This window comes from Topomyia yanbarensis, chromosome 2, assembly GCF_030247195.1.
Source record: "Topomyia yanbarensis strain Yona2022 chromosome 2, ASM3024719v1, whole genome shotgun sequence".
NCBI classification, from domain to species: Eukaryota; Metazoa; Arthropoda; class Insecta; order Diptera; family Culicidae; genus Topomyia; species Topomyia yanbarensis.
The window spans coordinates 78,755,582-78,780,102 of NC_080671.1; the positions used below are offsets into that span (position 1 = coordinate 78,755,582).

At 36.6% G+C, this 24,521-nt stretch overlaps 2 protein-coding genes across 3 annotated transcripts in view; one reads left to right on the forward strand and one right to left on the reverse strand.

Annotated features, from left to right (window-relative positions):
- Window positions 1-24,521, reverse strand: part of LOC131678530 (protein vestigial) — a 164,790-nt gene that overhangs the window by 119,542 nt on the left and 20,727 nt on the right. The gene's annotated exons all lie outside the window — the stretch shown is intronic.
- On the forward strand, window positions 14,798-16,969 carry LOC131678527 (uncharacterized). Its single transcript, XM_058958735.1, has one exon. The coding sequence runs from the start codon at window positions 14,808-14,810 to the stop codon at window positions 16,929-16,931; it is 2,124 nt and encodes a 707-aa protein (XP_058814718.1). The 5' UTR covers window positions 14,798-14,807; the 3' UTR covers window positions 16,932-16,969.

Below are 24,521 nucleotides of genomic sequence, written 5' to 3' on the forward strand. Positions count from 1 at the left end.
TGTGTATGTATGTGTGTATGTATGTATGTATGTGTGTGTATGTGTGTGTATGTGACCAAAAATGTCACTCATTTTTCTCAGAGATGGCTGAACCGATTTTGACAAACTTAGTCTCAAATGAAAGGTGCAACGTTCCCATAGGCTGCTATTGAATTTCTAATGGATCCGACTTCCGGTTCCGGAATTACAGGGTGATAAGTACGAACACGCAGAAAATGTCGATTTTAATAAATTCTGCAATGAATGTATAAAGGTGAAAAATTTTCCAAAATATGACCACAACTGCTTCGATTTGTAGTATTAGGTCACTAACATCCATTCAAAGTCTATTTGGCCACATTGGCCACCATCCTCGGTTCCGGAAGCCCCGGCGGAAGTATCTAAATTCAGAATAACAGTCACATCGGTTTCTCGGAGATGGCTAGACCGATTCGACTAAACTTGGCCTCAAATGAAAGGTATTGCGTCCCCGTAAATGGCTATTTAATTTCATCCCGATCCGACTTCCGGTTCCGGAGTTACAGGTTGTGGCGTGCGATCACATAGCAAATTGTGATTCAAACCGATACTCCGATGAAACAACTTAAATTTGCTGTTCTAGGTCACCGACGGCCAACCAAACTTTCGTTGACTACATTGATCACCATAGACGGTTCCGGAAGTGCCCGGGAAAAGCGGCCATCTTTCAAAATTTACGAACTCACATCAGTTTCCCGGAAATGGTTGGGCCGATTTTCACAAACTTAGTTCCAAATGATAGCTATAATATCCCCACAGATGTCTATAAAATTTCGTACGGATCGCTTATATGGGTCCGGAAATATAGACTAAATAGTCCGGTCACATATGAAATTCCCATATAAGCCAGAACTCAATTTTTTTTTTCAAAGGGGGACCCCATGAAATTTCAGAAATCGAATTCGTATTTTTGATGCCAATCATCTTTAAAATGCATGAAACGTCGAGATTTTATGTTATCTCGAAAAATTTTTTTTTGTAAAAATCGACTTTTTGGGACTTTGCCGATTTCGCACCTTTTTGCCTTTCTCATATAAAGAAAGGCTATGCAATCACTGTAAAAATCGACTTTTTAACCGAGGCCCGGAGGGCCGAGTATCATACACCATTCGATTCAGTTCGTCGAGATCGGCAAATGTCTGTGTGTGTGTGTATGTGTGTGTGTATGTGTGTGTGTATGTGTGTGTGTCATTTAAACTCACACAATTTTCTCAGAGATGGCTGAACCGATTTTCGCAAACTTAGTTTCATCTGAAAGGTATAACGCTCCCATAAGCTGCTATTGAATTTTTAGTTGATCCGACTTCCGGTTCCGGAGTTACGGGTTGAAGAGTGCGGTCACACAGCAAATTCCCATATAAACTGGTACCACCATAATGTTCAAATGATGTAAAACATATTAAAATTGATGTAACATTACTCTAGTTTGCGGGTCTGGATCACTAATGATCAATCAAAGCAGCTTTGACCACATTGGCCACCTATGACGGTTCATGACGCCCTCGGGGAACCCGCCAAGTTCCTAAGCTAATATCACACCCATTCCACAACGAATTCTCTACCGATTTTTACGAGCTTAATTTCAAATGAAAGATACAGTAATGCTATTGACTGCTGCTGAATTTCATTCGGTTCTGACTCTTGCTTCCGGAGTTACAGGGGTGTTAGTAAGGATACACTGGAATTTCCCATATAAATCGGTACAATCGTAATACCTCAGAGGCTAAAAACTATTGAAATGGTCACCAAATTACTTCTAATCGTAGATCTAGATCACTGATTGCCAATCAAACATTCTTTGAATATATTGTCCACTATCGACGATTCCGGAATTCCGGGCATATTCCACAATTAAAGTCACATCGGTTCATCGGTGATGACTGAACCGATTTTCTCAAACCAAATCTCAAATGGAAGGCAAAATATGCAGTTGAGTATTGCGTAGCCGCCCCTTCCTCCCCCCCCTCCCCACCTTGCCCTTACACCTCCCTCCTTCATCACTCCCCTCTTCTTGGATCACCCTCACGCCCAGATTTCCTTCATCCACCCCGTATACCGAAATAAGATGAAGGATTTCTGACGCATCCTCCACACCCACTCTACTAAACCCCCATTCCCTACACGTTCAAACGCATTCCACCAACCTTTGCAAATTGTAATCACATGAAGATAACATTGAACTCATGCTTATTAAGCTAATTAAATATTATTCTTTTGCCTTTCTTATATAGAAAGGTTATGCAATTGCTCCAAAAACCGACTTTCTAACCGAGGCCCGGAGGGCCGAGTCTCATATAACATTCGACTCAGTTCGCCGAGATCGCAAAATATCTGTGTGTATGTATGTGTGTATGTGTATGTGTGTATGTGTATGTGTGTATGTATGTGTGTGTATGTGCGGATTTGTTAACAAAATGTCCACATCGGTTACTCGAAGATGGCTGAACCGATTTTTACAAACTAAGATTTAAATGAAAGGTATACTATTCCCATAGGTTGCTATTGAATTTCATTTTCAACCGACATCTTGTTCCGAATTACGAGTTGAAGAGTATGGTTACAAAACAAAATTTGGTGATTTTTCCAAATCAGTTTCTCGGAATTTTCTGAACCGATTTTGACAAACTTAATTTTAAATGAAAGGTCCATCAGCTGCTGTTGAATTTTGTGTGGATCCGAGTTCTGGTTCCTGAATTACAGGGTGATACGTACGATCACGCGGCAAATCCCGATTCTAACGAATTCTGCGATGAATGTAAAAAGGTGATTTTTTTTCCAAAATGTAAACACAACTGTTGAATTTATAGATCTAGGTCCCCAACAGTCATTCAAATTCTCTTTGGCCACACTGGCCACCATCGACGGATCCGGAAGCATCCAAAGTCAGAATAACGGTTATATTGGTTTCTCGAAAATGGCTAGATTTGCTCAACTTAGTCTCAAATGAAAGGTGTTGCGTCCCCAGAAACTGATATTAAATTCCATCTCCATCCGACTTCCAGCACCGGAGTTACGGGTTGTGGAGGTCGATCACATAGAAAACTCCGATTCAAACCGATACCGCGATGAATGCAAAAAGGTGCTCTTATATATACTTACCAAGTGTAATAAGAATGAAAGACATTTCCATAAAGTTATATTGTACGAACCAGCTATTAAATCATAGTTTGGAGAAATGAGAAAGGCACAATTGCACCTCTAGGTGGATTAAAACAGGTTTTTCAGTTCAATATTACCGTGGCTGTTTTTTTTTCAAAATTTTAGAACTCGAACTCTTTTAATGAATATAAACAACGCACACATTCTCGTGATTCATAATTGAGAAAGGCACAATTGCACCGCTAGGTGGATTAAAATAGGTTTTTCTATTCTTGTTTAATTGTTCAGCGTATTTCTTCTCTACGTAATTTTGTAATCTGCTGTGTGTGGAAAGTGGAAATAAGTACACGATCATTGTGAAAAATATCGTTCGGCCTCAAATAAATTGACAGTATATAACCGCGTCGCATTTGAATACCGTAGAAGAGCTGCGGAAAGTTCTGCAACCAAATATGCAATCATTATAGCCCATGCGGTTTTCAATTTATAATTAAAATTGAGATTAATGAGTATTTAAGGTTTCAGTTAAGAATATATATATTCATAGCTATAACATATTCTTTAAATTTAGTTTTTACCCAAAACTTGCTTATTATTAATCTAATCGTGTATCATTGTTCAGCATATTTCTTTACTTTCCGAGAAAAATGTTGTTTGCACTTCACTAATTTGACAGAGTTCCGTAAATCAATTCCGGATAGTTTCTGTTACTAAATATGCATTAGTTAGTCGCTAAGAAATCTTGAATTGTTTATCCAGAAGAGATCTGGGTTGGAAGCAGGTGGAATTAACAAATTCTTCAACGATTTAATGTCTTAGATATTCTCATACATTGTAATTAGTTTCCAGTATCTAGTGGAGCAATATGCTGAATAATGATACACAATTAGAAAAAACAAGCAAGCTTTCGGCGAAAATTAGCATGCAGATCATATTTTCAAAAACGAACTATATCTCGAATTGTATTTGACCTCGAAGACACTATATTTGTACCTAACTTTATTAAAAAGATGATAACAGCGCCGCCCCAGCGACTGAATTTTGAATTAGATTGATGTAATTGAATAAAGCGCTAGATGCTATAAGAACTTTTCTGAACACACCGTAACCCTAAAACGAAAGATAATAAATTATGCCATTTATTTTCCACCCGCTGTGTGCCGTTTTTCTCTTGATCTCATATTTCTCGGTCAATTTTCAATGCAGACACACCATTTTGACTGAAATCATAGAAAAATGCGTATTAGCGCAAGAAACACATTTGAAATAGAAAATAGCCATACATCATAAATATTTCAGCGGCACTCACCTTCAGGAACTACTGTTTGGACCGAAACGTCAACGTGAAGCGTAATCCAAATAAAATCGGTTTTATACCAAGTTCGTCGATATATAAGCTGCAACCAAACACTTCAAGTACCGAATTAATAAACTACTTTTTCTTAAAACCTCGGAAAGCGAACAAGAAATCTCGAGTTTTTATAAGACACAAAGACACACTGCCATCTAGTACTCCATGGTCAACTTTGATTGTTAATACCAAACAAATTATTTTCAGATTTCTCAAATAACAGCAAACATGGTTTACTTACAACTATTCATAATGCAAAAAATTCAATATCGGAAAAAATGTGGGTTAGTTCCTTTTGGACGTCACCCATTCAAATATTGAAATGCATGCAAATTTTCAGCGAGCAATTCTATGTTTCGTAAACAATCAACCTATTCAAACTTCGCTCCTATTTGAAAATTGTCACTAAGCCATATTTCGGAACATCTCTTCAACAAGAGTTCATAGTAATTCCTGGAGGAATTTTATTTTATGTTGATATGATTTGACAACTATAAGATATTGGCTAAGACACTTTTCCCAAAGTCCCTATGATGCTTAAAACAATGGTTCTCAGTGTATTGGTCAGACAATACACTTCCAAAATTAATATTTAATTAAATTAGTCACCGTCAATTACTTTTTTTCAATCCTATTTGGCCCATGGAAATACTGCCGCTCTAAAAATGTTTTTGTCCTGGAGGTACGTATTTGTTGATTTCTATTCCTTTCTCTACAGGAATCTGAAGTGTTTTACTGGCGAATATACCAGCACATACCCTATGAAGATTGCATTTTGCTGATATTCAATAACCAATTAAGCTTCTATAGACCATTTTATCAGAAAATGCAATTGTTTCCCAATCTAAAATTTCGGACAGCTTTTAAATGTTTAACCATTTTTTTAGTTTATTAGTTTATTAAATTAAATTATCGAAATAAAATCTGAATGTACTCAAAAACAATTATAGACATTTTTAATCAATGTTTAATGTCATTTTTTTCAATTAAATAAAGTAACAACTAAAATATTAAAAAAGTAATCTAAGTAAGAAGAAATTTCTTCATTAAATTATTTATTCCGCCGATATCTTTGAATTCTATGCAATGATATAAACCCAATGAATTTTAAAGATTTTTCTTCCCTAAATTGTAGCCTATTTTAATTGCAATTGTTTGATGTATAAACATGTATTTTTATCACCACAAATTCGGAGTTAAAAGCTGAATAAATTTTTGCCACGTTTGCTTGCCGCGCTTTCATCCATTCTCTTCAGATAATGTGGCAAAATCTGCGAGAAACAGCTTATACTATATGTTTTGATAATTTGATACACGGAGTCCAGCTAATTTATAAGCAATTTTTGTATTGTGTCTCAAATGATAGTTTTGGGAGATCGTTTGTACATCCGTCATTTTCATTTTTTTTTTTGAATTTTTTTTGCAAACTTGTAGGTATGATAAAGAATATGTAGTTATTGATTGAAGAATTCTACTGTAACGTACTCAAACAGATCTCAATTTCGGCTACGCAGTCTCTTATGGATTAAAACGAATTATGTTATGAATTACACCGACGTTTCGATGCAGGGTTCGCATCATCTTCAGGGGACAAATCTACTCATTCGTTCCTTGTTAAGTTTAGTTCAGAACCGCCATACTAAGCCAGACCTAAGCGAACACCCATGCACCACCCACCACTCCTTTTTGTAAATACAGTATGCATAGAAAAGCCACTTAACAAGGAATGAATGAGTAGATTTGTCCCCTGAAGATGATGCGAACCCTGCATCGAAACGTAGTACGTGTAATGATGTTATTTTTTAGTTTTATACATACATTTACTTCAAAAATCAAAAGAAAAGTTAATCGATGGAGCCTTGAGTGTAAAATTGAACGCATTTTCGCTTGATGCCCTCCATCAAAGTCTTTACAGTGTCATCCGGTACCAGTTTCTCAGTTTTTTCCATTTTCTTAAAATGTCCTTCTCGTCTTTGACTGTCTTCTTGCTCTTCCGAAGTTCCCGCTTCATCATTGCCCAGTACTGCTCCACCTGGCGCAGCTCCGGACAGTTTGGCGGATTCATGTTCTTTGGAACAAAATGGACAGAATTGGCCTCATACCACTCCAGGACACTTTTAGCATAGTGGCATGATGCCAAATCTGGCCAAAATAGCGGAGCTTTGTCGTGCTGTTGCAAGAACGGCAAAAGGCGCTTCTCGAGACACTCAGATTTGTAGATCTCGCCATTTACTGAGCCCTTTGTCACGAAAGGCTCACTCCTCAGTCCGCAAGAGCAGATGGCCTGCCAAATGAGATACTTGGAGGCGAACTTCGACATTTTCTTCTTCTTAAATTTGTCGTCCACATAGAACTTGCTCTTGTCGGTGAAAAACTCCAACTCCGGAATTTGCTTAAAATCGGCTTTTATATACGTTTCGTCGTCCATCACACAGCAGCCATATTTTGTCAACACCTTCTCGTAGAGCTTCCGTGCCCGAGTTTTAGCCGTCGATTGTTGCCGCTCATCGCGGTATGGGAAGTTCTGTACCTTGTATGTATGTAGTCCAGCTCTCTTCTTTGCATTCTGGACGTAGCTCTGCGACATGCCTTGAGACGTTGAGATTTGCTTTAATCATCCGCTTCACCTTTCCTTCCGTCTTTTTGTTCTCCGGTCCCGGTTTTCTTCCAGCTCCTTTGCCGTGGTCCAACGTCAACCGCTCCTGGAATCGCATTTTTCCCAACTGCCGGTGCGACAGGTCAGGAAATTTCAGGTGTTTGGAAAGAATTTTTTCTCTCGACTCGCGTTGGTTCACCTCCATTTTCGTTGAATCAAAAAACACGACATCGAGTGACAGCATGTAAACAATACACATCAATGAGAAAGTGTGCAAAATTTGGTTAATTTTTACCCAATGGTAAAAAAGTTATGCCCTATTGAATGTGTCGCAATAATTTCGTGTTCGCCCTTTAAGCGTACAATGCAATCGCAGGGCTTCAACTTTCTGGTTGGGGTTGAAACATACGATATCTGACGTATTGCACCGCATTGCTATTTGTTTTTGCTGGATTGCTTAGTTGATAAACAATCTTGTAGATGAATTAAACCAAATGATCAAGGAAAAAAAGCAAAGTGACGGAAACATCCATAAAGAATAAAAAAATTACGAATAATATTAATTTTCTTGCCCGATCCATCGTGCGAAGGTACCTTTGGTAAGCTTTGGGTGTTAGCTAATGGCATTCGTTAAATAGTCTCATAAATTATTCGCTAGGTTTGCTTCCTCTCTGTCGTCTCCTACTGTTGTTGGTTTTGGATCGACCGATGGTTATGGCTTGGTGAGCTTCTGAATTACACGAATAACTAAGTCTTGTTCCTCTCTTTGGAAGCTTCTGTTAAATAAAAAGTGATACGCTCCTTTCTAGGGAGGCTCTTTCACTATGTGTGGCCAACAAAATACGACAGGTCATATTTTCTCTATTAGGGTGGCTCTTAATTTGCAGCTCTTTATTATGTGTATACTTTTCGGTCGCAGCCTGTGAATTGTAGTAAATTATTAATTCATGTCCACCTGTAAAATGTTTGTTCCAAACCACCACCCTGCTGTACATACCACCCATCGTCAAAGGCATATGATATGAGTTATCCTGCGGTTTCACCAACGTCACAAAGGCACACGTATACCTATCGACTAACTACACGAAACGACTCCAAGCGGACTTCGTGCGTACACCGGCGCCCTCGTTGCTGTGGTGGTAAAGTATGCGGTTTTGTACTGAGCTACATGCACTTCTGGTCTCGCATGATGGTGCAACGAAACTGCACTGCAGCAGCAATGCGTGTGTTTGTGCGATACTCTATTTACAGCCGAAGGAATTTTTATTGAAATACTATATCGAAACGAAAAATTTAATAAATGTTGTTTTACTGACTTGCTCGAGTATCTCCACCGCCGATTGCCCCCGTCCCGCTGGGGTGTGCAGTAATTATTTTATCTATAAACGTCGATCGGAGGCGCTGTTTTTAAGGGGCTATAATTTCACGTAAATCAGCGTCACTAATGCGAGCGCTATTTGCGGCATCCATCCATTCGCGTGGAGATTTTTCACTTTTCCGAAATCATCAACCGGGCTTCGGTGTAATAGAGGCTTTTGCGGTTATCTGGAAGGATTCTGAGCCCCCTCAAGCGTCGTTCATTAAATTTAATTAATTTCTCTCCGAACACCTGATGGGAAATTGAACGAGTTCAATTAATTCTAGAGCTCATAAAATTATTCAGTGGTACTGAGTTAATGTGATTAAAAATACCAGTTGGGCGGAGGTTCATCCATTCAAACCAAAATCATCATCCTAGAGTTCGTTGGGGGACTTACTTTTCCCACCTCAGCTGCAGTGCGTTGTTCGCTGATAATTAATATTTAATGAGCTAGTTTAATATTAATATTTTCACCCGTTGATGGGATGGGAGCTATAATACTTCCTATCAGTGGGTACAAATGACTGCTCGGAGTCGCCATTTTGACTAATGGCAGCCATTTTTCCTAGGCACAATTGAAACTGCTTGTTTAGTATTTATATGCTCTCATTACGTCGATGAATGGTGATGAGTGAGGTATACCGCGCACCGGTGCAATGCGAAGGCTGTTCTGTTGAACAGCATAATTGTTGCTAATTATGACGGAGAGGCTTCAGAAAGTGCATACTACTTCACCCCCTTCTTCTGATGAAACACTCTATACAGCTAATGTAGCTCATCATAGCCGGGCTTCTCGCTTACAATGGTATATTGTTTGCTAATTTGTCGATTGGGACGGTGTGCCTTCGAATGGAAAATTATGAGGGAGCGAATGTGTGCTGCTTTTCCAGGAATCGTGTAAAGATGAGCATAACCGTTGGAAAACTTGCGAAGCTGTTGAAAAAATTTCAATACATGCTATGTTGATTGGTGGAAATTTGCTGTTTATTGGCTGCATTTCACTGTCATGTAAGGCAATGCTGAAATGTAACAAGTTTTTTTTTGTTTCTGTTGCGTTGGTGGTGTCTCAACCATGAATTGAATCCTGTTATTATTTCCTTATCATTAGACGTTCGACAAATTCGTGATTGTTCGGGCAAGGAAAAATGTATTGGAAAATCGGATTCCGATTTTGTTTTCTACGCACACCTTCTAAAACAACACTGAGCTTTTTATTTTATATAGTAATGTAATTACGTAGTAGGTTATTCTTGGTAGTTATTTCACTGACCCAGTAATCTGAGAATCAGCTGCGATGTTGATGAAATGTCTTCAATTTTCACACTTGCACGCACACTCACACACTATACTATTATAAGCACTTTGACTCACACCACACCAAACGATACAAATTTGTGGCATTTTCTTATAATTTCTTATTATTTTAAGAACTTTCCGTGAAGCGAATTTATCAAAACTTTCGTACATTATAGTGTATCATTTCAATAACATTCTGTTATTTTTCTATATAAAAATAACGACAAACGACTCGGTGACGAAGCTTTTTGTACAACGTTTCTGGAAAAAACATGATTTGCGGTGTCACTTGCCATTCAAAAACTACTTAACCGATTTCTTTCAAACTTTGCATACACATTCTTTGTAAAAAATACCTAGCCCCTACGTTGGGTTTTCGAGATAGTTTAACAATTAAGCGATTTTTTTTGTGAAAAAAACATTTTTATTTAAAATGAGTAAAAAACCTTCATAATTGAAAAGTTCGATTTCAAAAGCAAACTGAATTTTATTTCTATTCTACCTATGAGAGGGATTATTGAGCAAAAGTGCACGAGATATAAATTACGCAGTTTATTTATGCTCGAAAATGTAGAAGATGCCAACTTCTGCCTTAAAACTGTCCACAAAATTACAAATGAATGCTTTGGTTGGTGAAGGAAATTATATTTCCTCTACACTCAAGCATTCGATTCTGCATGAAATTTCAGTCAGTTGGAAAGTCAATGAATGAGAGAGGCGGTTAATCTAAATGTTGGTTTCGGTAAATACAAGCAGAAATAAGTAACTGATTTTGAAGTTTCGCAGCGCTGCCAAATACCCATATGAACTGATAACACCATGGTGTCTGAATGATGTAATACATATTCAAATAGGTCCAACATTAGTTGGATTTGCGGGTTTAGATCACTAATGACCAATCAAAGTAGCTTTGACCACATTGGCCACCTGTGACGGTTCTTGATGCCCTCGGGGAACTCGCCAAGTTCCTGAGCTAATGTCACACGTATTTTCCAGCAAACTCTCAACCGAATTTCACAGGCTTAATTTCAATTGAAAGATATTATACTCCCATTGACTGCTTTTGAATTTCATTCAGTTCTGACTTTGGGTTCTGGAGTTACATAGGGATTTCTCATATAAACTGGAACAATCGTAATACCTCGTAGGTTAAAAATCTATTGAAATGACCATCAACTTACTTCGATTCGCTGGTCTAGATCACTGGTGGTGAATATATTGTCCACTATCGCAAATTTCGGAGGTTCTGAGCACTTCGGTGAGCACTGAACCAATTTTCACTAATCTATTCTCAAATGGAAGGTAAAATAGGAAGTTGGGTGTTACACCTCCCATCCACCCCTCTCACACCCCTCACAACCTTCTCACCCTCCCCCCTCCAACTCTCTCAGACCTTCCATACATCCACATGCCCTTCATCCACCCCGCATACCAAAATATTTTAAGTTGTTCCCGAGGTATCCTCCCCAATTTAATTTAATGAAATAAATAAATCAGCTCATTAAAAGAAAAAATTAAAAAATTCAAGTAATGTTACAAAACTAATAGAATAAATTAAATTGAGTCAAGAGAACAAATTGGATGAAATGAATAAATGAAGTGATGGAACAGATTTAATATTAATGTAAATTAAATGAAGACACTGTAAAATTCATGAAATGGAAAAAATGTCCCAAATAAATATAATGAACAAAATGAATGAAATGAGTAAAATGAATAAATAAATCTAATGCATTAAATTAATTTAATCAAATAAACGAATTAAACGAAGTGAATAAATTAAATTAAACGAATTTAATGAACTAAACGGACTAAACGAATTAAATGAACTATAAATAAACCTCTAAATGAACTATAAATGGATTATGAATGAACTATGAATGAACTATAAATGAAATATAAATGAACTAAACTAAAAACTAAAAATTAATTGTAAATGAACTATAAATGAACTAAAATGAGTAAAATGAATAAATGAATGTAATGAATCCAGTGCATTAAGTTAATTTAACTCTTTCATGCCCAACTTTTTTTCTAGTGCAGATAGGGATTCAAAACTAATTTTCCTTGAAAGTGGGGGGCCAAGAAACACGAAAAGCTTTTTTCATAAAGATTGGTGCTTCCGTCGCAGTGCTAGAAGCTGATCAGTTTTTTTATCTTTTAATGATCAATACAATTCTCCTAGAATATTTACAATAGTCCACTTGCGTGGAAAACGTAGCCAAAGACAGTCTAAATTGATAAGTTTTATCAGTTTACCATAATATTGCAACATGACGAAGATATCTGAAAAATTCGTTTTCCGTAATAAGCATAAACTGTCCCTGGCAGCACTGCTCCATCGGAATCCAATCAGACTAATTGCAATAACTTCAGTTGTATAGCTGATCCTTATAACTGTTGATACTCAAACGAAAGGGAATAATCCCATTTATTAGCCTTACTTGTATTTGTGAGGAAACTTTGGCTCAACCAAAAGTTATAGCTGTTTAAAAATGGTGTTGTCCACTAACAACATGGGCATGAATGGGTTAATATATAAAATGAATTAAACTAATAAAATAAATTAAATTAAACGAATTAAATGAACTAAACGGACCAAATGAACTAGAAAAAGGAACTAGATAAGGGAGGTATAAATGAACTATAAATGAACTGTGAATGAACTATTAGGATTTACACCAATTGACATAACCCCATAAAATGAGCTGGAAAAACTTCGATTGACAATTCACGGTGGTTTGTTTACATGGTAGCTACATGAGTTCGAATGTAACAGATGAGCACCCGTTGCACTCGCACTCGCGCAACTGATAAGGTAAACAAACCACAGAGAATTGTCAAACATGAACTTCATTCATCATCAGCTCAGTCGTGTCGTCATTTTGTAGAACTCAATAAATGAGCTATAAATTAACTATAAATGGAGTATAAATGAACTATAAATGAACTATAATTGAACTATAATTGAACTGTAAATGAAATCTAAATGAACGAATGTTGGAGTTCAATGGCTGAGGAAGACAAAAATAAATTGTCGAAACGTAGGAGAGAAAGAGAAAATCTGTCCAGATTACTTTAAAGACTGCATGCCGTACAACCTTACTCAAATAAATGAACTATAAATGAACTATAATGAATATTAATGAACTGTAAATGAACTATAAATGAACCCAAGAATCTAAATGAAATAAATTAACTAATTGAATTAAATTAATTGAATGAAATAAATGTATTAAATAATTTAAACGAATTAATTGATTTGAATAAATTAATACAACTAAATGAATTATAAGAATTAAGAGAAACAAATGAATTGAATGTTTCAAATTAATTAAAATTATAAAATCAACAAAATAATAACACTTATAAAATAAATGATATGAATAAAATGAGGTAGAGACATGAAATGAATCAAATAGATGAAAATGAATAAAAAATGAATAAAGTAAATAAATTTAGTAATATGGATATAGGGGGACCCGGGGCTATTAAGACAGTGGGGGTAATTCGGACCCCCTCGATTTCTCAGAAAATAGTAAGACTTTCTGACTATCACACACATTATTGGAACCGCCATTCTGAAACATTAATTTTGACAGATGAATTTGATTCTTTGTTCTTTGTAGAAAGGAGATACAACGTGTTTCGTTTTTTTGCCATTCTCCAAACAAAAAACATCATAATGGAAAAACTGTGATTAAAGCAACAAATAAAAGTAAAAAAAGAAAAGGTAAGTATTTTGGAAAGTTTGAGGCTCCTATTTGATGGAATGATTTTTGTTTGGGTGAAAACACAGATATTTTCGAGACGGTCACCACTTTTGTTCGAAATGAGCGTACGGGGCTATTCGGACCTCCTATTCCGTCAACCAGCGACTTGCGGCTGCTCACACCATTGCACACGCCACAGCAAAGAAAGTACAACAAAATGTAGCTGAGGTTTCAAACTAACAATTAGGACCTTTGACCGGTAAATTTGTTCACATCTATCCACCTAAAAGGGCGATTAGCTTAAGTAGGTCCGGATAGCCCGTGGTTGTCCTATTTAAAAAAAATCAATAAAATGAATAGTATGAATAAAATAAACATAATGATTAGAAGTGATAAGATGAAACAAATTCCCGGAATCCTGGGAAAAAAGATTTTCAATTTATTCCAGAAGGCTTAGGTTCTGCAAAAGAAATTCTGTAGAAAATATCTTTACCGCAAATATTTGGAGTGAGCAGTGAATGCAGATTGAGCTTTTCCAACTGATTTGCAGATCAATGGACTATATATCATTAGGCTCGCTGATCTGTTTTCGTGATTTTTAGGTATATAGTCCAAGCCTTACTCAAAACACTGCTAATAATGTTAATATTTTCATGCAAAAATGGATTAATTTGCCGGCTGTTGTACCGAAGCATTTCCTTACAGTAGCGTTAGTGATGCGCACGGTATCTCTGCAACCGATGCGCTGATTGATCAGACTTTTTAACAGTTCTTTTAATAGTTTATTTTGATAATCGGAATGATGCTGATCCTACTGCGATAGATTCCATATATCACATTTTCTGATTTGATCGGAAATAACTGCACAATACCCTGAAGCAGCTCAATTTTTTCATTGAAGATTATCAAAGAAGGTGCTTTGCATTAAAATGATCGCATTACATCATTTCTGGGATCCCGCGATTTTCCGGGAAATTTATTATTTATTTACCGAATCCCGGGAAGCTGAGAACCGTCAGGAAATGGAAGCTCTAGTAATGGTCATTGGAATAAACATATTTTCGCTCAGGTATTAGCTCTTACAATTAGTAAAAACTGTTTGATATTTCTGATGCATCGGCATATTGGAGGCCGCATAGAATCTTCTCAAAATCGAGACCAACGGTCTGTGTAGCGAGATAACGGTCACGTAAAGGGTGTTTTTTAAAGTTTTTTTTTCAAGTGGGATTTTCTTAGGCGCTTATAAAGGTTTTTCTCTTTACTACAGGTGACTGTTTCGTAATTCGATGCAATCGAGGAAATCGTTGCAACCTCAAATCAAAGCAAGCCACGGTATGCAGCAAACTATCACAGTACGATAGCAAGAACACCAACATGTCAACCTCCGAGGATGGGGAATCAACGGCTAAAGATCCCAGCATCGCTACCATTTCCGAAAAGTTCGAACTACTGAAAGTGAAGTTCCTTGCCATACTAGAGGATCGGTTTTTCGGAAACCTCAAACATGACTGGCGCAAAGAAGGTTGTACCAGTGATCAGCGAGATGATTCGATTCCCTCGTACCACAGTCTGAGCGAAGAAAGCGGCAGCTATCTGATGCTAGATGGTAAGAAAGTTTCATTCGAGTGGTTCCGACTGGCGCTGGCAGGAGTTTCCCAGCCGGAACCCGAACCAACATCGGTGCTCGTTGTTCCGAGTGTTGCAGAAGTACCAGATCTTACCTACGACAATCCGTATGCCGTCGGAACTCCAGCAGAGATGGCAGCCTTGACTCAAGCAAAGGATCGATTCCACACTCACAGAACGAGAGGTAGGGAAGGGATGCGCAAACGGTTGCTGGTGGAGGATGTTCCCTTCGATAAGGAGACTTTAGGTGTGAAACATAAGCATCCGTCGATGTTGGCAACCCAGTTGGATGCTCATTATTGGAGTGAAACCACTTACCGGCCAAGGATTCGTAATTTTATGAGAGTTGATGCGATTCATAAGCTTCGCGATGATTCCAGGAGACAGTTCGAGACGTGCTATCGGAAGGAGTATTTGTTCGAGAAAACCGAAGTGGAGAAGGCTGAAAAACAGTACCATAAGGACCTTCACGAGCGTTCCGCGGAATTGCTACAAGCAATACGGGTGATCCGTCAGCAACGGTTTAGCTCTTCGATGCGAGTGCTGGATAAGGTTAAACCATGCTACGAGGAAACCGTTCGGCTGGAAGCGAAGTATCGTGACTGCCAGCGTCAGATGGTCGGTTTATGGAATCAAGTTATACGACTAGAAAGTATATGGTTTAGGCGGTTGAAGTATCAAAATTTTCTGTATTTGATAATGCCAAAGCAGTGGCGAGAGGAGCATGATTGGATTCATAAGAACGAGGAGGGAAAGCTAGAAGGATATCCGGAATCAATATCGAAGCGAGATGTTGTCAATCTTCGTAATCTAGATGGCACCAACGATATCTGGGCGGTTAAAGAATTTTTTGAAAAGGAGTATCTCGAAAAAGATAAACCGTTGCATCCTGCCTTCGAGGATAGTGCGAGTTTAATGGAAGGAGTAGCGGAATTGGATGTCAATTCAATGACTCTGCTGAGTAGATTGAATTTGCTCAGCTGGGTGAAAGTGGGTGCGGAAAAAGAAGCCCACAAAGTGAACGTGTTCTATGAGAAAACAATCCAAAACCTGAGATATTCGATTGAAGACTTAGTGCAGAGAACGGATAGGTGCGAGGAACGTTCAAAACGTTTAAAACATATGTTCAACGATCTTGCACAGGAACCGCTGAGAGCTTGTGTAGAGAATGAACAAACCAGATCGATTGAAACGCTTCTGTACGTTCTTTATAAACAGTTACTGCCCCCGGATCAACGCGAGAATGCCCTTCGGTTTTCCGGCACGGAAAGCTTCATGTACATATTCGATGTATTCACCCAGATGCTAGCGGATTTTGATAAGATACCACCAAAGCTACTGCACTCTGTGGAAAAGAAGGTTCGATTTCAGCGCAAACAGAAGCTGCGTGCGGCTCAACGTGCTGCTGAACTGGATCATAGGCACAATCTGGTGGCGATCCAGCTACAGCGCAGCCTGGCGCCACCGTATGTGCGACCTCCGCGAACTGGAAAGTTGCCGAGGTCTCGTCTCAAAAAGAAACCCGTACCGGTAGTGGTAGTACCTCCGGTTGTAACGAAACTAGACAAAATATTCTGCACGGCATTCGGTGAGAATGTCACCATGACCAGCGCGGAGCGAAGGAACCTGGAGATGGATATGACCTTCCGGAATTACTGTGCGATACAGTACGACCACTTTTTACGCACACTGGGCTACGAACCGGAGTACGATTTCGAAACTGAAGTTCAGCTGCGTGATGGTCCCGAGATTGACAGGTTCAAACGGATTGAGCTAGTACCGAAGGTTATGCAACGGATGGCAAAGTGGGATGCATTGCAGGAGACACTGAAGCAAAGGCTACTTGCACGAATCTCCGAAACTGATACTTGATGCTCATATGTCTTATTTCTTATTTGTACAATAAATTCTTATCGTGATATTCTAGCTGTTAGTTGATGGGTTTGATGGTATTGCAAACATGTGGAAAATAAATGATTTGATTAGAAGTCATTAGGCTGTCTTCAAATTTCGTCAATATGAAATTGATTTTTTTGATTTATTGAATTTCCTGTCTTCGCAACTGTATCGAAAGTAATTATTTGAAAGAAAAAGAAAACTTCTCAACCTTCTATTTAGGGTTGCCACACCGGTTTTTAGAGACGAATTGCGGGTCTTTGTTCAGGTAATTCGCCCGGAAGAATCCAGTGGATTATTTTGTAATTTTGCAATAAGGAACTATCAGCATCATTTTATAAATCGTCTAGCACACAGTCATCATAAACATCATTCTTGGGATGCAAACCCTAATCGATAAGTAGGGGCCCTCTCGGTGTTGGTCAATATATTTAAAAAGTGTTTACCACCATTTGCGTTCAGATTTATTTTGCCCACAGGACCTTCACTTCAATGGATCAACGGATTATATGCTCCTCACAAAGATTCTCGAAAGACACTGAAGCGTGATTTTACGACCCATGTTTGTTTACTGTAGTGCAGAGCAAAGTTCGCTCGGGATATCCTTCACAGCGAGAGTGGCTGGTGCTTTTTGATTTCTGTGGATATTCAAGGATGTGAAGTATTACCCCCACTAAATCAACAAAACTGTTCACAAAAATACACCTAAATGCTTTAGCACAACATTACACTCTGCGGTGAATGTGAAGAATATAAGATATATTTTGTGCTCCAAGCTACATAAGAAACAAAGCAGAGCCTATTTAGCTTTTCTGAATGTTTTCGAAACCAGCATAGCGCCATAACCCTTATTTGAAATTTGGTCCATGTTTCGCTATTTTCCCCTTTTTTTATTTTTACATGCAGTTTTTAAAATTTTATTGGTTAATTTATTTTAACACTGCACTGTTTTTGGGCGACTTAGTGGAATGTTATATTAAACACTTTTCTTTTTTGATATCTTTCGCATATTGATACAAACACTGATGAAGGCTGCAAGTCGTAGTCGAAATGCGAATCTGAGATATAAAAGAGCATTTTTGCAATTTTCATAAAATAGTGGAATTAAAACGGAAGACATAATAAAAAAAGTGTTTAATTTTTTTTGTATTTCTGCAATTCAAACATTCTGGATTTTTTTATCTATTTCCATTGTTAGCATATTTTTATTTTATCCATGATTTCAAGCTCTTCTTTTTCCATTTTTATCACTTATGATATCGGACTAAATGACAAAATCTTGATTTCGAGAAAAACGGGTTTAAAGCTTGAATTGCAGCACTACGTTATAATTGGAAATTAAGTTTTGCCATAATTCTTGTTTATGGTTACATATTTCAAATCTGGCAAAAGTTGAATGTAGCTGAACAAATTCTTTATCCAGTATTGTCATGATCTCATTTTTTGAAGTTTTATGACTTAGTGCGGTCTGACTTAACACCGACCAATTTATAGTTATTTCTATGTCATTCCATTTTATTTGCAATTTTTCGACAGAATTCCATTTTATTTTATTTTTTCTGTTGATTCATATTTTAATACCCTGATTTTTTATTTGTTTCTTTTGTAATTCCATCCAACTTTTAAAATTTGTCTATTTTCTTTTTTCTCCACATATTTTTGAATTTTTCCTTTTTTAAATTCATCCCAAAATGTCTTATTGTCCCATTATTTACCATTCTCGCATTTTGGTCCATGTTTTCTAGTTTTTAGCTTTCTGTTTCCGTAGTTTTATTTTTTCTCATTGCTAATTTAATAGAATTTCATTTATTTTTTACACATTTTTCTTAATTTTTAATTTTTGTTATTCTTCATTTTTCCATTTAGCCTATTTTGAAAGTGCTTTTTCTGTTGGCCATTTTACAATAGTTTGGTTTTTTATTTTTTATTTTTCTAGAAAACATTAGATTTATCTGTTTTTGCCATCATTGGCATTTTTCTTCCTTTTAAATTTTGGCTGTTAGTTGAATTTCTGTCAAGTTTCATTTCTAATGCTTCCATTCTTTAAATAATCTAATCTCGTTTTTTAATTTGTTGTTATTTTTTCGATTTTGTGTGTTTCTATGGTATACCATTTTGGTTTTTTTACTAGTTTTGTTTTCCATTTTGTCCATTGTTGTTCAATCCATACCATCCAAAATTCTTCATATTTACGTCCATTTTTTGACAATAGACTTTAATTTGTTTATGTGGTTGATTTTGCGATTTTTAGTTTTTCTGAACACACTTTCAATATTAAGTTTTCCTTTTTACATTTCTTACAAAAGAAATGTATAGGATTCGCTCAAATTTTGAAAACTTTTTCCGAGGCCCGGAGGGCCGAGTCTCATATACCAATCAACTCAGCTCGACAAATTGAGACAATGTCTGTATATGTGTGTGTGTGTATGTGTGTATGTATGTATGTACAAAATGTCATGTAATTATCTCAGCAATGGCTGAACCGATCTTATTGAAATTAGTTTCAAATGAAAAGCCTAACGTTGCCATTTGACACTATTATTTTTGATTTTCAATATGTTGTTTACTTTCTGAGATATGAGCGATTTTGTCAAAACACAGCAGATTTTTTGCAAATAACTTTCGAACAATACATTATTGTCCCACTGCACATAAATAGAAAGCTTGTAAAAATGCCTTTCTAACAAGCTCTAGATTGTCTAAATCTGTGCACGAGCGGCGGAGATATTAACCATTTTGTATTTTTAGTCCTCGCTTACCAATTTCCACTAATTAAAAATGAGATTGTTTCATACAGAGTATTGCTTTACTGGTGTTTTAGGGGCAAAAATAAACCGATTTTGAATATCGGGGTATGAAAACACATCTACGTGATTCAAGGAATTCGATGTTGAGAACATTTTGTGAATTACCGTTATAATGAATGAACTATTTCTCAAAAATCAATATATAAGTTCACTTCAAATACAAAATAATGTGTTGATAAAGAAACATTGAGTTCTAGTATTTATTCCTTGGATTAGACATTGCGTTCAATCATGAGGTAAATGTTGGATGATATATCAATACACAGATCAACAAGTAATTCATCTAGTAGTGAGATAAAAGATTTCTAATATAATTATACTCGTGGCGTCACCGAAAGCAACTGTATGTTTGAAGCCCAAAAATTTAGCGAAAATTTATCTCTTTTGCATGATTTAGGTTATACTGGTTATGGCGCAAAAATTACTACTTACTTTATTTATGATAAGAATGTAAGAATCAATATATCATAATAATATACCTATAAAAATAATGTCACTGCATTAACCATCATTTGCCATTCCTCACACGCCCCCCCTCCCATCTCTCTCTCTATCTCTCTCTCTCCCTCTCTCTCTCTCTCTCTTTCTCTCTTTCTCTCTCTGTCTCTCTTCTATCGCATCTATCTAGCTATTTCTGTATCCATTTCTAAGTTGTGTGATAAGATCTTCTGCCAATCTGAAATATTTATTAATTGTAATTGCGAAGGTTTGAGAAAACAAAAATATTTTTTGTCTGCTGCTACATCAACTCAACTTTAATTCAATTGTATTCAAAGCCTGTATCTACACTATAATTAAGGAAATTCATGGCTATATCAGAAAAATATTTGGCTTAACTGGGTAATATGACAGTTTGACGATGAAAATTTTCAAAAGAGACATTCCACATGCGATATTTACACTATTCGTATCTCTATTGAATTTTGAATGAAACATATGCTCAAAGACTGAAAGCTGAAGCCAGCAGGATTGAACTTGTCATCAACGTTTCGAAGGAAAAATGCATGAGAGGAAGAGGTTCTAGAGACGACAATGTGAACCTCCCACCCGAGTTCGGATTGACGGTAACGAAATCGAGATGGTCGACGAATTCATGTATTTGGGCTCACTGGTAACCGACGACAATGATAACAGCAGTGAAATTCAGAGACGGATCTTGGCGGGAAATCGTGCCTACTTTGGACTCCGTAGGACGCTCCGGTCGAACAAAATTCGCCGCCGCACGAAGTTGATTATCTACAAGACGCTGATTAGATCGGTGGTCCTCTACGGCCACGAGACCTGGACTATGCTCGTGGAGGACCAACGCGCCCTTGGAGTTTTCGAACGAAAGGTGTTGCGTACCATATATGGTGGCGTGCAGATGGAAGACGGAACGTGGCGCAGGCGAATGAACCATGAGTTGTATCAGCTGCACATTCGTTGTATTGGTACGAACTTTCATCAAAAATAACGGATCAAAGACCAAAAATATCCTCAAATTAGATCCAGGAAAAGAAGTCTGCCAAAGTACCCACTCTCGATGGGGGATGCAATTACAATGTGTCTTCTAACTTATCGTCGTCCATATCTGGATATACTGAGTAGTTTGAACCATTTCTTTTTCACAGTATTGGTCTGTATATGACTTATTTATCCATATTTCCTGCACGAGAATTCGGAATGAAACAATATGAAAGCTATGAGGATGAATGGAAAGAGACTGCATTGCAATCAACTGATTGCACGGCTTTTATGCTATCGACATAGCCTAGACATTTCACACTATTTGCTTCAATGCAAATAAAAACTTTGAAATATCTACCTGTCTCATTCACGAATCGCATTCTCCCTGTCGTTCTCTGTGCAAGGGGCTTGAAAGCACATGTGACCTTGTCTCACTTTACTATATTCAATTGCGCGTTAAAATACTGGACCAGTAAATTCTATTCTGTACATAAATCTTTTTTTCGGGAAAATGTGATCAAAAAATAAATTTCGAATTCCAAAGCAAATTGAACGTTCCAGGCTCCTGATAACTAATTAAGGTCCAACAATAAAGTAAAAATACCAGATAATCTTAAAACGACGCCGTCAAGTAAAGAAGCATGAAAACAAAAAGAATAAAACCAAAAAAAAAAGATGGAAGCCCTAGAAAGTCCATTGCATATTTATTAGCCTTTTCTCAGAAGATGGGATTTTCAAAAACATTTCAAAACTTTCTGATGCAATGGTTCTCAAATTCGTACAATCCGGTTTATTCATTTTCTTTATTCAAAAATGTTTTTAGCTTCATATATATGAATTTTATTCATATATTCGTTCCATTCTTTGGATTCACTCTAATCAGTTTATTCTTTTTGTGCATTTTACTCATATCATTCATTTAACTTATTTTATTCATTGTTTTCATTGTATGCATTTTATTCATTTTTTCCAGTTTATTAATTTTGTTCAGTTTCTTCATTTTAATAATCTGACTACTTTTTCAGTTTTAATCATTTCATCCAAATAATTTATTTGATCAATTTAATTCTTTATATTAATTTATAACCTTTTACCATTGTTTAATTTTTCATTTTACATTTCTTATAAAAGAAATGTATAGAATTCGCTCAAACTTTCAAGATTTTTTCCGAGGCCCGGAGGGCCGAGTCTTATATACCAATCGACTCAGCTCGACGATTTGAGACAATGTCTGTGTGTGTGTGTGTGTGTGTCTGTGTGTGTGTGTGTATGTAACGGACAAATTCTCATTCGTGTTTCTCAGCAATGGCTGAACCGATCTTATCCATACCAATTTTAAATGAAAGAACTAAAAAACAGTATGAACGCTATTAATTTGTTTTTGATTCTGATGTTTAGTTTCCAAGATATGAATGTTTGAATGCGTAAAAATGGCGCTTTTTGCAGTTTTTTGAAATTATCTGCCGAAATTGACAATATAGATTAACAATTTATATGTTTTTAGACAGCTTTAACGAATACCTTTCGAACAAGCTATAGATTGTAGAAATCGGACTATTACCAAAAGAGACATTTAACATTAAATGCGGACGAAAGATTTTTATCATTTCCCATTGCCAGAAATATGACCAAAAACATATAATCTATTATTAACGCCAAAACGGCTTATTTTAGGTCAATAGTATCTTCGGAGAATTTAATGGAGGTAATATGGCCTTTCTTTTGGAATTGTGCTTTTGCTGATTAATCCCCCTATGAGTGAGATATTTTCACAAATTTTCTTGGAAGTGATTATATCGAAATGATGTCTTCAGCAAATTTGTAGCTCTTACTTTTGCGAATAACTTTACTAAAGACTTTAAATATCTATTTTGAATACTTTAAAAGTTATGGCTTGTTGTTTGTTGATTACTCTTTGTCGCCCAATTCAATATAGTAATAATCCATTGAAATAAGCTAAACATTATTTCGATAAAACGACTTTTGTATTTCATTTTACAATCTACAACCGCTAGAAATAATCACCGAACACTTCCAAGTTGTCTGAAAGGAACTTGATACCTTATCAGTACAAAAATGTTCATTTGTGCGAACCTTCTGACTGCAATTTTTCTAACTTATAACCATCGGATCGATCTGAAACATATCGGAAAATGAAAAGCGAAAAAAATAACTCCAAGCAACGGCGTAGCCAAGAGAAGGTTTTGGGGTTTAACACCGTACAACACCCCTCCCCCCCCCACAAGCCCCAAAAAAATATTGGATTGAAGTTGAAAATTTATTGATGCAGACTGATTTAATTCAATATTACAATAACAATTATCTGATCCGTGGATTGATAACCTGTTGTTGTTAACATCATTAGGACTTTTGATAAATTGCGTAAAGTATGCTCTTTTGTTCCCCAGCATGTACTTCTAAAATTTTATTATGCGCACATCCACTCATTGCTGAACTACCTTGTATCTGTGTGGGGCCGTGCCAGTATCTCGAATCTGAAAAAGCTACAAACGCTTCAAAACAGATGTCTCAAAATTATTTATAAAAAACCATTTATGTACCCTACTATTTTGTTATACAATAATAATGCCCATAACATTTTACCTTTGCTTGGGTTGACTAACTACCAAACAATAATATACATCCACAATGCTTTGCATAATACTATTGCTCATAATAATCTAGAATTTACAACAGGCATTCGAGTTCACAGCACTAGACAAGCCAATCATTTATTATACTCCAGAGTATCCACGAACCTTGGTCAAAGACGCATTTCTTTCATCGGACCTAAGTTATTCAACCAGCTTCCTACTGATTTAAAGCAAATAACATGTCGCACTCGTTTCCAAGCAAAATTGAAACTAATTTTAAAAAATAAAATAGGAGAATTTTTAATATAAACTTCGTTCACCACCAATCGAGCTTGTTCCTTTAGCTATAATTGGTTAACATTTTTTTTTAATAAAAACAATTGATAAATGCATTTTTTCTAGCAATAAGTAATAAATAAATTTAAATTATTATGAGCTTCCTGCAAAGCTACGATGGGACCCTTAAAAGGATTCTTTTCCGCTGGGTACTCGCCGTAGCTTCTTGTCAAATTTTGTGTTTTGTCGGTCTCGTATTGTTTTTTTTTTGTTCTCAGCGTTTCCGCGATTCGTAACTTTGTTTTGTTGTGCTGACCTTTTTTTTGTACGCTGAGAACTGATGTGTCCACTACCAGGGGGCTCCGTTTGTGAGCTTTTTGGTGTGGGGGTAAGAGGCGGGCTATTTAAAAAAAAAAAAAAAATTGTCGGAATGGGGTCCTGAT

Coding starts and splice junctions, on each gene's coding strand:
- LOC131678527 (XM_058958735.1), top strand. CDS start 14,808: ATGTCAACCTCCGAGGATGGGGAATCAACGGCTAAAGATCCCAGCATC.